The 16,036-nt window shown below is 43.8% G+C and overlaps 1 protein-coding gene across 1 annotated transcript in view; it reads left to right on the top strand.

Moving 5' to 3' along the window:
• Positions 1-16,036, top strand: part of LOC148506831 (sialic acid-binding Ig-like lectin 12) — a 112,506-nt gene that overhangs the window by 84,166 nt on the left and 12,304 nt on the right. The window contains exons 4-5 of the mRNA XM_088446079.1: positions 13,030-13,389; positions 14,664-14,750. Coding sequence (XP_088302205.1) covers positions 13,030-13,389; positions 14,664-14,750 — 447 coding nt within the window. The remainder of the gene's footprint in view (positions 1-13,029; positions 13,390-14,663; positions 14,751-16,036) is intronic.

Below are 16,036 nucleotides of genomic sequence, written 5' to 3'. Positions count from 1 at the left end.
TCTTACTGCATGAAAATGATATTTTGATGCTGACTTTGTCTGATAAATTTGCTATAATACATTTTCTGGGGGATGGACACTCTGGGGCATATCCTATTATGCGCATGATTTTTGCGGTAAAATTGCCACAGCCATCTCGAGCACATTTTGTCATTAACATAGGTATGCATGTCCTGATTTACACATTATCCAATTGAAAAACAAAATTGGTTGCTGAAATTTTTCCAGCAGGAACCCACATTAATTATTCTTTGAGAATGTGAAATTCAGCCTGTAAGAAACCCCCCCAAAAAAACAAAAATAAAAAAATATATATTGGCTAACAGTATAGATATTAATAAGGGGAATATTTACTAAAGGGTGATTTTAATAAATTTTGATCAATTTAAAATTGATGAAAAGTGATGTCATGTTTCTGGAGCTAAATCACACATTTACTAATACTTAAAAAAAATAAAAAATACAAAATTGGCTGTTAAAAAATTTGTAATTTATCCCCAGAAACCCAATTTCATCAATTTTACATCTTTCAAAATTAATTACCCCTTACTGTCCCAAGAAAAAATATTGAGCTTTAAACATTGGACTGAAAAGGTCATGTTCTAAACTAGGATTAAGTGAGTATGGAATTTTTTGTACAGGTTACGTAGTGTGACAAGGATCACATACACCAGTGTACAAGTTTCAATTGAAAGGTTTAGTTCTCCACAGTTTTCCAAAAAAGGCAGTTCTTAGCAGAATGTTAGCAGGTTACAAGTAAGTCACAGGTTATAGCACAGGTCACAGAAAGTCACACACACAGCAGTATCCAAATAGCAGATCCAGGACTCCTAACAGTAGCCACCCCCTGGCCTATCGCCTGGGTGGCTAATTCACCATCAGGATACCTGTCTCCTGTGTCTGAAACCTTTTTAAAACAAATTGACAGGTGTCCGCAATCATGTCTGCTGCTGCTGCTGCTGCTGCTCAGACTTGGACACCCAAAATATCTGGACTAGATCTCACATCCTGTAGTTCTGTAACCATGTCAGATGTGTGCTGTCCTTGTCACAGTGGATGCTACTGGACAAGTAGACGTGAATGGCTACAGGGATTATAAGTGAGTGAGTGTGAATGTGAGTGTGCATGTATGTTTAATTAAAATTATACTTTCATGGTGTGTGAGTCTTGTCTTTATTTTAATATTTCCTTTGCATGTGAACTAGAGGTACCGGTGGCCCCTTAATGCCCCATATGGTGATATGTGTGGCTCTACAAGTACTAGCATTCGGGGAGGCTTGCTTGCACCTCTAGTTCTCCAATAAAAGACAATATTATTCATCTAATTTTTATAGACAATTAACCTGGCACCCACCACCCAGGTGTGCCAGTGATAGCCTTGGAGAGAGGGGACAGTTTATTGGGGGTCCCCACCTCCCCAGGGATCCCTGGCCTGGGCTGACAAGAGGTCAGGAATAATAATTTGGCTGGGGGACCTGGTAAAAGGGTTCCCATGCAAATGGGTTATTCAGCTGTGGAATTACACCCCCGGCTAGAAAGAGACTGGTGCTGGTTGTGGAGAATAGGGGGGACCCCTACTCTTTTTGTCCCCAATATTTCCACAACCAGAAGCAGTTCACTGAGCCTTGTGCTGGTTGAAGAAAATACGGTGGACCCGTAAGTATTTTTTCCTCTGTATTTTAAGAAACAGGACAGGCTCAATAGAGCCCAGAGCTGGTTATGCTTTTAGGGGAGAAACCCACGTCTTTTTTTTAATGTTTCCATTTTACTTTTTTTATACACAAAGAAGCATGCAAGGATCTCACAGATCTGTGCATGTTTCTGTGTAACTCGGACTTGCTCAGGCTAGACTCCCTAGTCTGAAGCAGGTCTTTATTTATGAGATTTAAGGCCCTCATTCAGAGCCACTCGCAAACAGCAGTACGCTCGTTGCGTTCCGATGTTGACTAACCACGCATGCGTCGGTGTTACACTGCGCATGTGCGTACGGCAGATTGCAAGTTTTTTTTCTCTCGTTCCTAAAATAGCATACAGGAAGTGACATGTCAAATGTGATTGACAGAACAGGGCGTTTTTGGGTGTTGACGGGGGTGGAGATGGAAAAATGCAGGCGTGGCGAGGCGTTTTTGGGGCGTACATACATTAGCAGATGCGAACGTCAAATGTGTTCGGACCGTCACATACGTCACTGGAACATCCTCTTTCCCTTCAAAATGCTCGCACAGTTTAGGGTCTGGATTACTCGACCACATTGGCGATGGCCTTCTCCTCCGTCCCGGGACTGCACGATGTTGCAGCGATTAATCGCGGGTGGTCACAAAAGCAATTAGTGTTGTATTGAAAACCGGCTTGGTATGTGTTTGGAAAGCAGTTTATTGGGATAGCACAAAACCGTACGCAGGTGGAAATCATACCTGCTAATGTCAGGATTACACAATCAATTGGCGTACATTTTTTGGGGTTTTTTTTGGCCTCAATTTGTTGTTTATGGCCTATTGTGACAATAATGTCATCATGTTTTAATTAGCTCCCCTTTTTTTTTTTAATGTGCAATTTGCATCGTTATGTGATTTTTTAAACGTTCCTTCAAGAGGCCTTTTTTTTATACAAATGAAATGGTTTTTGGTGTCCTTTTTTGCCTTTAGGGCCAGGATTAAATGTAACCCATTTGTACAATAATGTCACAATACAATGTCAGATTTTTTTCATAAATTTATTGTTTAAACACAAACCAATTGGCATAATATTTTGTTTTTTGTTTTTCTGCCAAAGACACTTTTTATCCAAAATAAATAATCAATAACTGATAACATAAATGTACAAAAATAACTTAAAAACATTTCACAAGAAAGGAGAGGGAAGTTTTGACCAGAAAGGAATATGAGCCAAGCACAGAAGGAGTGTGGGAAAAGTCGCCATTGCTGTCACCGTTTTTTCGCCCGTTTGGATGGGGGAGGGTGGGCGCCAGACCGGGTCTGGGATGCCATCGGGCTGGCCTGTCCAGAGGCAGATGTTGTGGCCTCTGGACTAGGCACAGGGCTAGGCACATTTGGAGGATTGGCTGATGTTGTGCCAGAGGTGGAGGATCCTGATGTTCCGGCAGGAAGGGAGGTCGGCTCCACCATGTGCTGGCGAACGAGCTGCTCCAGGGCATCGGCGATGCGGATGTTGGCCCTGGTATTTTCCGCCAGGGCCTGACCAATGGTCACGTTGGCCGCAGCATTTTGCTCCAGGGCCTCAGCCACCCGTATCAGACTGGCGTCCATCCTCTGCAGAATCTCCGTATGGAAATCCGATTTGAAATTGAGTTCTGTGAGGAGGCCCACTGCCTGCGAGGGGGCACGCCCTGGACTGGCTTCTGCAGAGTCCTCAGCCGGATGTACTGGTTCCTCCCCTGCAGAGCCAGCAGAAATTCTTTGGCCAAGGCTTCCCTCTTGAGCAGACTCATCCGCCTGTGTCTCTGTTGGAAAAATGAGAAAAGACTCACATTAGAATCTACATATTGGCACAATAGCATTTCAGAGTTGGTGACATCACAATACTTACCTGGGCCAACATGAGGAGCCGCAAAGTCTGGCATGTCCGTATCCATGTTGGACACGCCAAACACCTCTACAGGCTGCACACACCCCTGTGCCAGCTCTTCTAAATCCGTCAACTCCAATGACACAGGGGTGGGACCCCCACCTGTCCCCCTTGCATGCCTAGCCCTGTCCGCGAGTTTTTGCTTTAGGCGATATATGAAGTCGGCCCATCTGTGGGGAAAAAAGGAAGCCATTATCCTTTGGTTTAAAATGGGGTTTGTTTTTAGGGGGGGCAAGGGTTTACTTACCGCCGTTTGACATCCCGGGCTAGACGGACATAATCACCCACCCTATTGACAGCAACGGCTACCTCTTCCCACATTCTCCACTTCTGGCTTAGACTCATATTCCTGTCTGCCTGTGGCAGGATGTCCACACACTTCTGGATCAAAACCTCCATCTCCTTTCTTGTGAAATGTGGCTGCCTTTTTTTTTTGGCCGCTTTGGCCGGAATACTGGGCCCAGCAGCCTCTTCCATGTCATCCTCCTCACCTATTTGTGTAAATTTACAGAATTCTCAAAATCACAACTTGCCTAATCTTATGTTTCAAATTAATCGTTGATAGAAAATGCATGAAAGACTTACCGCCTGACTCTTGTGCATTTTTTCCCTGGTCTGTCGCCATGTCTGCGGTCCAAACAAGAAATACACCAGAATTTGAATGTGTTTTCGTGACGTATTTATACATGCGTCCTTATTTTGCGGCCGCATCATTGATTGTGCGGCCCTATGATCCCTCCTTAATTTGTGCGGGAAACGAAACACTATTTATGGCTTGGTGTGTCTCAAGTCGAGGTGGCGTTTTTGGATTGTTGGAGGTTATCTTGGCTGGAGTTTATTGATTGCGTAGAAAGGAGTTGGAGGTTTGAGATTCGTTTGTTGGTTAGATTTGCGTTTTTTTTTCCGTTATCTTTGTTGATTTATATTTTTTGGACCTCGTTTGTTGATTTGGTAAGTTTTGTGAAGTCTAACTTTTGTTCATTTGTTTCATTGTGTTTCGTTTATTTTGTAATTTTTGGATACCTAATTTATTCTATTTTAGATTTTGTTTATTTTCGACCCCAAAGACCTTTTGATTTTGCATCTTAGATATTTGCTCTTGGTAAGTCCATTTTTTATCTTGTATTAGCGAACTAATTAGCGCATTTTTAGTAGTTACTCTTGTGACTTGTATTAGCGAACTAATTAGCGCATTTTTAGTAGTTACTCTTGTGACTTGTATTAGCGAACTAATTAGCACATTTTTAGTAGTTACTCTTGTGACTTGTATTAGCGAACTAATTAGCGCATTTTTAGTAGTTACTCTTGTGACTTGTATTAGCGAACTAATTAGCGCATTTTTAGTAGTTACTCTTGTGACTTGTGTTAGCGAACTAATTAGCACATTTTTAGTAGTTACTCTTGTGACTTGTATTAGCGAACTAATTAGCGCATTTTAAACAGCTTAATAATCATTCTAACTTTTTGATGGTTTAGCTTTCGCTTTTTGAGCCAACATTTCGACCCGTTTTGATGTACTGTGTTAAATGTCGCTTTGCGGTTTTGCTAAATGGGTGTTTGGCATATTTGAACTTTGGTCTAGCACAAAATGTATCCACAAAAATGCACAGAGTGAAATGTGTCAAGTAATTTTGTTGTTTATTTTCAGTTTGGACGTATCATGACAATACCCCGGCATGTAAGCAGCAATGGATGGTATCATCAAGCTAAGTTGTTTTAATATAGTTTTGGGGTGGGTCAAAAGCCTTACTTTTAAATTTTTGAATTTCAGGTTGATCTGGGGAGGATTGTTCTGGCCATGCTCCCGGAAGCCGACCAACCTCAATCTCATCCCAGGCGTAGGCATCGTAGGCATGCAAGGCCCCAGATATTTCGAACACGTGTCACCCTTTTTGGAATGCCCAATGATGAGGTTTTAAGACGCTACCGTCTACCTCCCAAAATCATCATAGACACTCTCTCATTAATAGAAAGTGATCTTGAGCGGCAAATTGACAGTCCAACAGCAATACCACCACTGACGCAATTTATGGCGGTGTTACATTTCTGTGCCTCAGGATCGTTTCAAACAACGGTGGGAATAGTGGCGGGCATCTCCCAATCCTCCTTTTCCCAGATACTGAGGGCAGTGATGGAGGCACTTTTCAAGCACCTCCATCATTTTATTCAAATGCCTTTGGATATGGGTGCCCTTAGTGTGGCCAAGGCCAATTTTTACCAAATAGCTGGCTTCCCACACATCATAGGGGTTGTGGATGGTACTCACATACCACTTCAGCCTCCAGCACGGCTGGAGGCCATATTTCGAAACAGGAAACACTATCACTCCCTGAATGTAATGGTGGTATGTGATGCCTCCCTCCAGATCCTGTCCCTGAATGCTAAGTTACCAGGAAGTGCACATGACTCCTTCGTCATCCGGCAATCAGGGATATGGCAGAAATTAACCAACCTACAAGCTGGTGATGCGTGGCTTCTGGGTAAGTGGAGACCTTTAGTACATAACAATGTTAAGCTTGATACACAGTGTTCCTGATGTTGTCTCTTATTTTTCACAGGAGACAGTGGATACCCTTGCATGTCCTGGCTGCTCACTCCTTATTTGGCTCCCACACCAGGCCCACAAAGTGAGTATAATTCCGCACTTACAGCCACCAGGCAAGTGGTGGAGCGCTGTATCGGCCTTTTAAAAGGCCGATTCAGATGCCTCCACCGCTCTGGTGGCGAGCTCATGTATTTGCCGGATATGGTGTCGAAAATTGTGGTCCTGTGTGGGATATTTCACAACATCGCCATAAGGAGTGGTGTCCCAATGCAGCCAGAGGATGCCTTACCTGAGGATGGCCCCCCCGAGGTTGGTCGGAGGTCAGTATGTGGGGGGGCCATACGCGATGATGTGGTTGCCAGATTTTTTAGGTAAGTTTGACCCAAACTACAGTGTTTATACCTAATGTGTTTGTGTTTGTTTGCGAACATCTAATTTATTTATTTTTTTTCACCATCTTCTGTTTGTTCACATAATCTTTGCCACTCCAACGTTCACTACTTCCTGCTACCCTTACCAAACCTGGATCTGGTGATTTTGGCCATATATTCTGGAACCCATATCGCAACGCCATGTTTGTGGAATCATGTTGGCATGGTCCTTCGTCAACCAGTTCTTGATTGTTTTTTGTAATTAAATATTTTATTTGTATGTGTTGTATTTGAGATTATCACTGTTTTTTTTTTTTGGGACTGACCACTTTGATTTCTCATTTATGTTGTGAATAAATGTTTGGAGAGTGAAATGGTCTTCCTTTTTTTGGACGTTAACAGCAAGTGTAACCAGGTTAACACACCTTACAATTGACTAAGGGGTAATCCAGTACTGACACCAGTTGATGTAAACTGAAATATGTTTGCAGGTTCCCAACCCACACCAAAAGGAAGCCTGTCCAAACCTTTGGATTTTGAAGATTGGCCTAAGCAGCTTGCACACCAACTAGGAACCTGTAAAATGGCGAAATATCTAATTGACACTACACCCAAAAAGGGAAATTACATTGTTACTGTTATGTGTTTCTTGTGGCTGTTTAACATACAAATACAAAATACAATCTAACTTTTAAAAAAGGGAAATCCTTGCAGGAACAGTCTACTTATGTCAGGGAAAACTATTTGTGTTTTTGAAAAAAAGAATGAGCCAGAACGTATATTAGAACTACAAAATTTATTTACAAAACGAAAATAAACAAAAAAAACTACTGGCGAAGGATGCCAGACAGCCGGTCAAGGGCCACAAGAATGCCAATGACATGTTGGCGCATCTGACCAACACAATCCTCCACCTCTTGTCGACGCCTCTGTTCCTCTGTGGGTGAGAAAAGTGTGTGGATTAATAAAACAATAGGGAATCCACATTAAAAAAACAAAAACACAACGAAATCACTCCTAAACCGAAAAAAGAAAAACAAAAACAAAAAGCGGGTGCTGGCAAAAATACAAGGCCTATGTACAAATTCCCACAGGTGTGATATGTGTATGTTGAAATCAGCAGGAAGAGGTAAAGGCAAACTGCTAAATCACCAAAAGTAAACCAAACAAGCACGAATAAAGGCACGACACATGATTACATACAAACAGTTTGTGGTTAAAAAAAATGAGAAAGAAAAACATACCGGGAGCCAAAACGGGAGCTCCGGAAGTCCCTCCATGTTCCTCCTCGGAGGAGCCTTCATTCCCCAAAGAACAGGGAGGGGTAATGATGGACTCCGGGGAGGGGGTAATTGGAAGAGGGGTGGGTGGAGGAGAGGGGGAAGTGGGACGGAGGGGAAGGAGGCCCGACAGTTCCGGGAGAGGGTCTGGGAAGGCTGGGGAGGAGTGGGGTATAGGGGAAATATTTGGGGTGGAGTGTTGGCTGGGGGTTGGGGATAGTGGCCGGGAACGCCGTCTGGCCGGACGGTGACGGCGTAGTCTTGGCTGTCCTCCTAAAATATGTCAAACAAATTGAGGTTAGTTTCTGGGCAAATCCGGGGCCCAAATAAAAAAAAAAACCAGCAACAAAAAACATGCAAAAAGGAGTAGAATGAAAAAAACAGAAATAGAGGGAAAACAAGCACACGCTGATATGAGGACAAATAATTAATAGGACAGACAGGAAAACATGCACACGCAGATATGAGGACAAATAATTAATAGGACAGACAGGAAAACATGCACACGCAGATATGAGGACAAATAATTAATAGGACAGACAGGAAAACATGCACACGCAGATATGAGGACAAATAAGTAATAGGACAGACAGGAAAACATGCACACGCAGATATGAGGACAAATAAGTAATAGGACAGACAGGAAAACATGCACACGCAGATATGAGGACAAATAAGTAATAGGACAGACAGGAAAACATGCACACGCAGATATGAGGACAAATAATTAATAGGACAGACAGGAAAACATGCACACGCAGTTTGCCCCACAAACACAAACATGAAAACCACAATACATAACACTTACTTTCAAGGATCTGCATGCGAAAGCATGCCAGCAAGCGGGGCGTTCGCCGTTGCAGGTCTGACCACCTGCGCTCAAGCTGCCCGATGTTGCGGCGTGAACCCAACGACCGCAGGTGGGCCCGTGCCTCCGCATACGCGGAGCGCTTCTGCCGGTTGGTGATGGGTGGAGGCTGGCTGGTGATCCGCCTATCCATCACCTCCGTAAGCACCAGCAGCTCGCGCCTGGTGAATGCGGAGGCTCTCATGATGGCAATGGAGTTTTTCATACAAAACATTTTTGATAAAGTGTGGCAAAAATTTCTGATTGGCTAATGTATTTTGGAAATTAACAGGAGCAATTTTATTGGTTAGTGTATGAGTCATGTGTTCAACAGGGCCAGAAATCTCCTGGAGAGTTATGATAGGCTTGATGCAGTGACATGCGTTTGCAAATTTAAATAAAGAAATGAACCCAGGGAAATATGCGGGGATCCACAGCAATAGAACAATTGTTTAATTGTGGTTCACATGTTTTTTGAACAATAAAAGCGAATGTTCCATCCGTTCGTATTCTGCGGGTAAACACAAACACGGACAAAAGTAAAGTTTCTTGCATTGTGTTGAAAAAAAAAAACAATTAAGCTAATTGATACATTGATTGGCATGATACGATTGAGGGAGGTAGGCAGAATAAAGGAGCAGGTAATCGACATCTGACAAGGCCACTTCCGGGTTCACTTGTGCGTGCGTTCCCTTCAAGCCATTTCGGGGATGTACGCTCGCTGTTTCGCACGCTCGTTAGTTAGAGGAGGGGTCGCCTGAGTTTAGGGAGGAATTTTAGATGCGAACGAAAATACGAGCGAGCCATTGAATTTAAATAATTTTGTACGTACGCCTAACGTACGTGCGCCCGCTTGCGAGTGGGTCTGAATGAGGGCCTAAATCAGTAATAGTGATCAGTAATACTTGCACTCTATTACATTACCCAAGTTGTGTCCTCATAATGGCAAAACATCTGGATGGGTGTTTTGGTGAGTTGCGGGGGTATGAGAAACATGCGAGTTTACATGTTCTCTCACACTATTACATACAGTATACTCGCACATTTTCCAAACTCGGACCCTATTACATTTTGCCCCTAAGGTTTTTTGGTATTGATACTACAGTGTGTTGTGTTCCTATACGTGTTTTTGAATCAACTACATTATATGTCATATTGTTTTGTCATGCACCTGCTTTGCACAAATTCACCTGTTTAAACAAGGAATAGCTGCATGAAGTTGGCTGCATCTGTGTGGTATACACAAGTGTGCCGGTTCTGATGGGGGGTACTAGGTGTGTGACTTGGTGAATGGAGGACTGTTTTTATAAATGAAGGCTGGGTGCACAGATGTACCACTTGTCAGAATATTTTGCAGATGGTAGAGCACCTGCAGATACTGAACAGCCCAGTACTCAACCAATGGAGTGTTTTTTTTGGCAGTAACCTGAATGTACAGACGTACACAAAGTTATGCTCCTAGCATTGCGCAGAGCTTGGAGCATACAGACCGCCAGCCGGTGACTGTATATTGGAAGCGGTGCAGAATGCAAGAGGTGAACACCACGGTGGTTGCAATATATCGCAAACTAAAGTTAACATGACTATTGTTCACTATGTCGCTTTAACACAGTGACAAGATGGCATCATGCAGGCTCAGAAGTCCTGATTGTTTCGGGAATGAAGCCTCCCTAAGGAGCCCATATGGAGACTATTAGGGGTATTCAATAAGGAGCGAAAACTCAGTTTTTGCGTTAATTTCGCACCTATGACGTCATTATCGCAGGTTTTAGTTTTACACCGTATTCAATTTCAAAGACTTTTCGCAGGTTCGAAAAGTCTTTGAAAAAAAACGGGGATAACTTTTCACCACTGAATAGGTGGCAAAAAAAAGTGCAGAATTGGTGTTATGGGGTGCAGGCTTAAAAAAGATAGCCTGCACCCCTGGGAATGACATTTTAAAAATAACTGTAAAAAAAAAAAAAAAAATAGGGACACCCCAAAAAATGAATTTAAAAATTGGGGTAAAAAAAAAAATGTGAAAAAAATGTTTAACAATAGGGAAATAGGTTCAGGGCTATTCTGCAAGTACGCTGCACTTGTATTCTAGAATAGATTAATAGCAGCAGGTGTATTCTAGAATAGATTAATAGCAGCAGGTGCACAGTTGCAGAATTTAAAAAAATTTACTTTAGGGACATAAAAATATGCTAGTACCCATTTTCATGTACCCCAAATTTGACGGGACCACTTAAAAAAAATGAAAAAAAATAACCTAAGTGCTCTTCTGCATCACTTCTTCAATGTCGGGAAAAAAGCACCTGCCGCAGCTATTTAAATCCCCGACTTTCATTTGCAGGCTAATACGGGGGTACCCATAGTGATCCCCCATGTTTTGACAGCTTTAGGGGGGTCCTACAATTTTTTTCAGGAAAATTTCGTAGTTTATTGCAAATCCCACTTCGCCAGGTCCCATTTTCATAGATTTTATATTGAATACGGGGATAAAGCGGGCGCGCGCCCAATACTTTATCCCAGAAAAATCTCCAATGTGGAGCGAAAATTCCAGCACGGACTTTTCGCTCCCATATTCAATACCCCTCTGTGTGTCTTAAGTGGATAAAAGTTTTACTATATTACCCTGTGTAGTTTTATATATTTTTTTTCTGGGGAAACACGTCTTTTCATGTTAAAGAGGAAGATTCCCGGGACCTGATTCAGACCCGCTCGCTAGGAAACGTTCGCACGCAGGCAGCCAATGTTTGCCTTCTGTGCATGTGTACGCATCGCATTGCGCATGTGCATGAACAAGTCCAAACGATTGGGAAGCGTTTGCACGCTGGGCACAGAGAGCCTGGCAGAATGAGTGACAGGAGAAGCCATTTGTTTGTGGTGTCAGGGGCTGGCCACTGGAAAGTGGGTGAGTGGATGTGCAAACACAGGTGTCCCCGAGCATCTTTATGCAGTTTCAGAGGCGTGCATAACTAAGAGGCAGCATCATAGTACACATCACCTGGCTGAAATTTACACTGAAGTGATCGCAGTGCTTGCGGTAGGTTATAGTCAACCTCAAGCAATGTGTTTGCTTCCAATGGTACCCGATGTACCGATGGTTGCATACACTTCCTGGAGATGACGTGCGCAAGTGGGCATCTTAAGACAGGCTGGTGGGCATCAGCATACACAAAGCGATCGCACACCAAGTCATAGTGGGCGTGCTTATGCCTTGCCGTGCGATCGCCTGCTATGCTGGGTGTGTGCCAGATTTGCATACGCTGGGTGCGTGCAAACGCATCTAGTGAGCGGGTCTGAATCAACCCCCCAGTGTGGAGAACATCAATTTCTCATGGAGTGTTTTCCTTAGTGCCTGAGGATCTATTTGGTGACTTTTGTTAGATAATATAATAGAAAATAGTGAATGTGTAAAATCTCTCTTCTGCTGTGGTTTTCCTGAGTATGGACAGTAAGTAGGTGCATAATACAAACTCTAGTCTTACAGAATGCATTGTGAATGAGGTCCTGTGCATGCAGCAAGCACATATGGATACTGCATTATTATATTGTGTGGTTCTTTGAAGAAATTGAAAGCTGAGGGCCTGATTCAGAGCCGGACGCTTTTTGCGCACGCAGGTCCAGAAAAAGGGGCAGGCTATTTAAATGAACCGGTCGCTCTTTGCGGTCTGTTCACGCCTCTATGTCTGAACGAGCGAACAAAATATGCGAACGTAATTTTGAAAAAAATGCCCCCTGGCCGCTCGCATCATACGTCATGTCCGTTATTTATTAGATTAATTGAGTACATTGGACGGCTTATGAACTGCTCGCTATTCTTGTGGTTGGTTTTTCCTACCACAATCATGCGAGCAGTTCTAACCATAAAACAACCAAGTGACGCGGTCGCTGACGCTGCTTTACTAATTATGCACACTGTTAAAATGCCCGTTTTGACCTTTAGGCACGCCTGCGTTCTGATCTCCACTCCCCGTTTTCAAGCACCTTCCCCTATTACCACCCACAAACGCCTCATTCTGTCAATCAAAATAGCAGGCATTCGCTATTTAGCGAACAAACGATTTTCGGCCGCTCTGACTGGTTCGCGCATGCGTATTACAATCCGTACGCATGCGCAGTTGTGCGAACATCGGTCGGAATGAACGAGCGGCCGCTTACGAACGGCTCTGAATCAGGCCCTGAATGTGAGGCAGTCCTTATTCTCTGTTCTCAGTCAAAAAATGTGAGATGCAAACTGATAGTGAGCAAATTATATATCACAGGATCTTATGAAATGTATACAATGCTATAAATAGATTCCCAGCATATAACATCCCTTTATATAGCTCTTATAGTGTTAAAACTGTGAATATTTCTTGCTGGTAATTACAAATGAAATCTGCGTCATCATTTCTCATGTTATCTTTTCAGCCTATAACATTGACCCTGAAGTAATAACCCATCAGTCTGAGCCATCAGGGAGCACAGAAGACTCTGTCACCCTCAACTGCTCGTACTCCCTCCCATCAGACAGAGACCCTATGTGGATTGGAATCTACTGGAGAGTTGGCAGCTCAAGTCATGTGTATGCCTACCACCCCTCCAAAGAGATGGTTCATCCCAGCTACAGAGGAAGGACAGAGCTGAGAGGACAGGCTGATCTCTATATAAAGGGGGTTAAAGAAACAGACTCTGATACATATTACTGCTTCGTGGTGCTTAAATACTGTGTTGGCTCTAACAATATCAGCTCAATGATCCAATATGGCAGCCGGACAGAACTAAAGAAAAGTAAAACCTGAACACATAATTTACTGACGTTTGTGTGTTTGTGTCATGCATACCTTTTTATTTCTCTTCCCTGGAGAAGCATGGGTAAGAGATGCAGGAAAGTGGCAATATGGGGCGGGGCCTGATGGTTTTCATCATTAAGCCCCTCCCCTTGTGGTAAATGGTCGCTATTGGCTTAAATTTAAATAGGGGGTGGGGACAAATGATGTGATTCATGAAGCATCACGTCATTAAGCCCCATCCCCTTCACGGAGAACCACGATCGCCACAGAAATTCTCCCCAATCTGCCCACATCACTGGGAAGTGGGCAGAATGCGGGAGAAATGCCTACACTACTGGGGGTGCGGAGGTTACCCCAAAAATTGTGAGGCTCCTACAGTATGACTTCCGGTAGACTAGGCACGTATGGTGTGTGTGTGTGTGTGTGTGAGAGTTTGTGTAATGGGGTTGGAATTGATTAGAACTAAACTGGAGTATTTAAGTCTTTTTTCATTTGACAAATGTTTTTATTGATCTTAAATATATTTTAATATTTATTAGACTACATCTAATGCTGGGCATTTACTGTCAGACTGATAGATATTTAGCTGAAACCATCATATATTGTGGCCAGACACTTATTAATTAGGATGTCTCCCTCTGGCCTCCCTGAATTCTCCTTTAAGGACCTATTTATATTTAGGAGCTGGATGGCCCCTGATGATTAGGTGTCCAACTCACCATGAGTTGCAGCTGTGATTACTTAATTACCGGAGCAATATTGCTCCAGTGTGTGGACAACTGCCCAAAAAAGCCTGTCCCTGCGAGCCTTAACACTGCTCCTTCAGTACAAGTCCTACTTACTGGAGATGTGCCAGCCAACTGCACATGTGTTACCTGGGTTCATGCATTTGCACAGCTGCAATACACGAGTGGGGAGGCGGAAAATGGATCAGATCCCTCTTCACAACCCCTGACCTCCTTCCCAATAGAAGGTGTGGGGAGCCGTGAATCAATGCCATGTGAAGATGCTGCTGGTTCCGGCAGCCAAACTTTGAAAATTTTCAATCTTTAGAGCTGATAATAATCACCATTGTATTACAATCTCTTTCATTTAATTGGATGATGATGCATACAGTTGTAGACTATGGGATTTTGAGAGTTTTTAAGATATGTAGAAGTAGTGACTCTCTCCTCACTTGTGTCTCCAACTGTCTCTCTGCTATTTCCTCCTGCATGTGTCAGTACTTTTTTAAACTTAACATTTCTAAGACTGAGCTGATTGTCTTCTCAGGTTCGATATCGGATCCCGACGGTCAGGATGCCGACGTTCAGACTACCAACAGTGGCATCCCGGCAGTCAGAATCCCAACAGATTCCTGTAAGTATTATACTGTAGCCCTAAACCTCCCTCTAACCCTAACCCATCCCTCCTGCAGCCTAACCAAAACCCTCCCGATCCATAGCCTAACCCTAACCCTACACTCCTGCAGCCTAACCCTGACCCTCCCCCTAGTGTCTAACCTTAACACTCCCCCTAACCCTAAGCCTCCTGCTACCCCTAATACTTACCTCCACAATCTGTTGGTATTCTGACAGTCAGAATGCCGCTGTTGGTATTGTGACCATTAGCATCCTGATTGTCGGGAGGCTGACTACTGTTCCAAGTCCTGTCTCCTCCCTAAATTTCACTATCCTTCAGCAACCACACCAGCTCATCTATACAACAAGTCTGCTGTCTTGAAATTATCCTTCACTCTGACCTCTCCTTCAAACCACATAATCAGTCCCTCTCCTAGTCTCACCACTTTCACCTTTGTAATATAGTATGTCCAGTATCAGAACCTATCTCAGCATAGAGCCATCAAAGACCCTCATCCCCGGGAGACGGTCAGGGACGTACCAGTCCAGGTGCTCTGGCGGGGGTGCGGGCTGCTGCCGGCGCCCGGGGAGGTCTCCCCTAGGTAATACTGAGCTCCTGGGTCTGTGGATATGTGGAAACCTGAGGTCAGGTCTGACGCTGCCAAGTGCTGGGAGCTGCCATCTTGGTTTAGATCACATGGCCAGTATGAACCAATCCGGGGATGGTAATGCTCAGCTGACTTTGGCAGCCAATAGCAGTCCAGCCTTGGGTATAAAATGGGTTCTTGGGAGTTCAGAGGTTGCCAGTGCAACGTTTCACATAGTTAGTCTGTGTGCTAGTTCTCTGTGCTGCTCAGCTAAACTTGGTTATCATCCAGAGTTCTCTCCTGGAGACACCAGCTAGTACTCCTCGCTCCTGGAGGACTGTATCATTTGCCAGTTCCTGTCTCCACCATCACTGATAGCCTGATTCTTCTGTATCAAGACCTCTGTGATCTAACCTGCTACCTGCTCAGTCTATACTGTGTCCCACCCTGCTGAGAACCCCTGTCAACTTCAGGGTCTCCCGACCTCCTGTTGTCTCCTGCAAGTGGACCTTGTGGCTTCACCTAGTCTGCTCTCCCTGAGATACAAAGATTATCCAGTACTCCCATGGCTCCTGTTAGCTGCTTTTCCATTTAAAGGCACAGTCATTCATGAGTAAGAATCCTATCCAACCAGCCCCGTTATAGTTTCAAGAATCTGCTAAAAAAACCCACTCCTGTGCCCAGCTTGGATCCATCCTGCACTTTGAATGCGCACAAT

The sequence above is a fragment of the Taudactylus pleione genome, unplaced genomic scaffold (assembly GCF_031769625.1).
Source record: "Taudactylus pleione unplaced genomic scaffold, aTauple2 ptg000393l, whole genome shotgun sequence".
NCBI classification, from domain to species: Eukaryota; Metazoa; Chordata; class Amphibia; order Anura; family Myobatrachidae; genus Taudactylus; species Taudactylus pleione.
The sequence above is the reverse complement of the archived record's forward strand: the minus strand, read 5'-3'. Positions and strand labels throughout refer to the sequence as shown.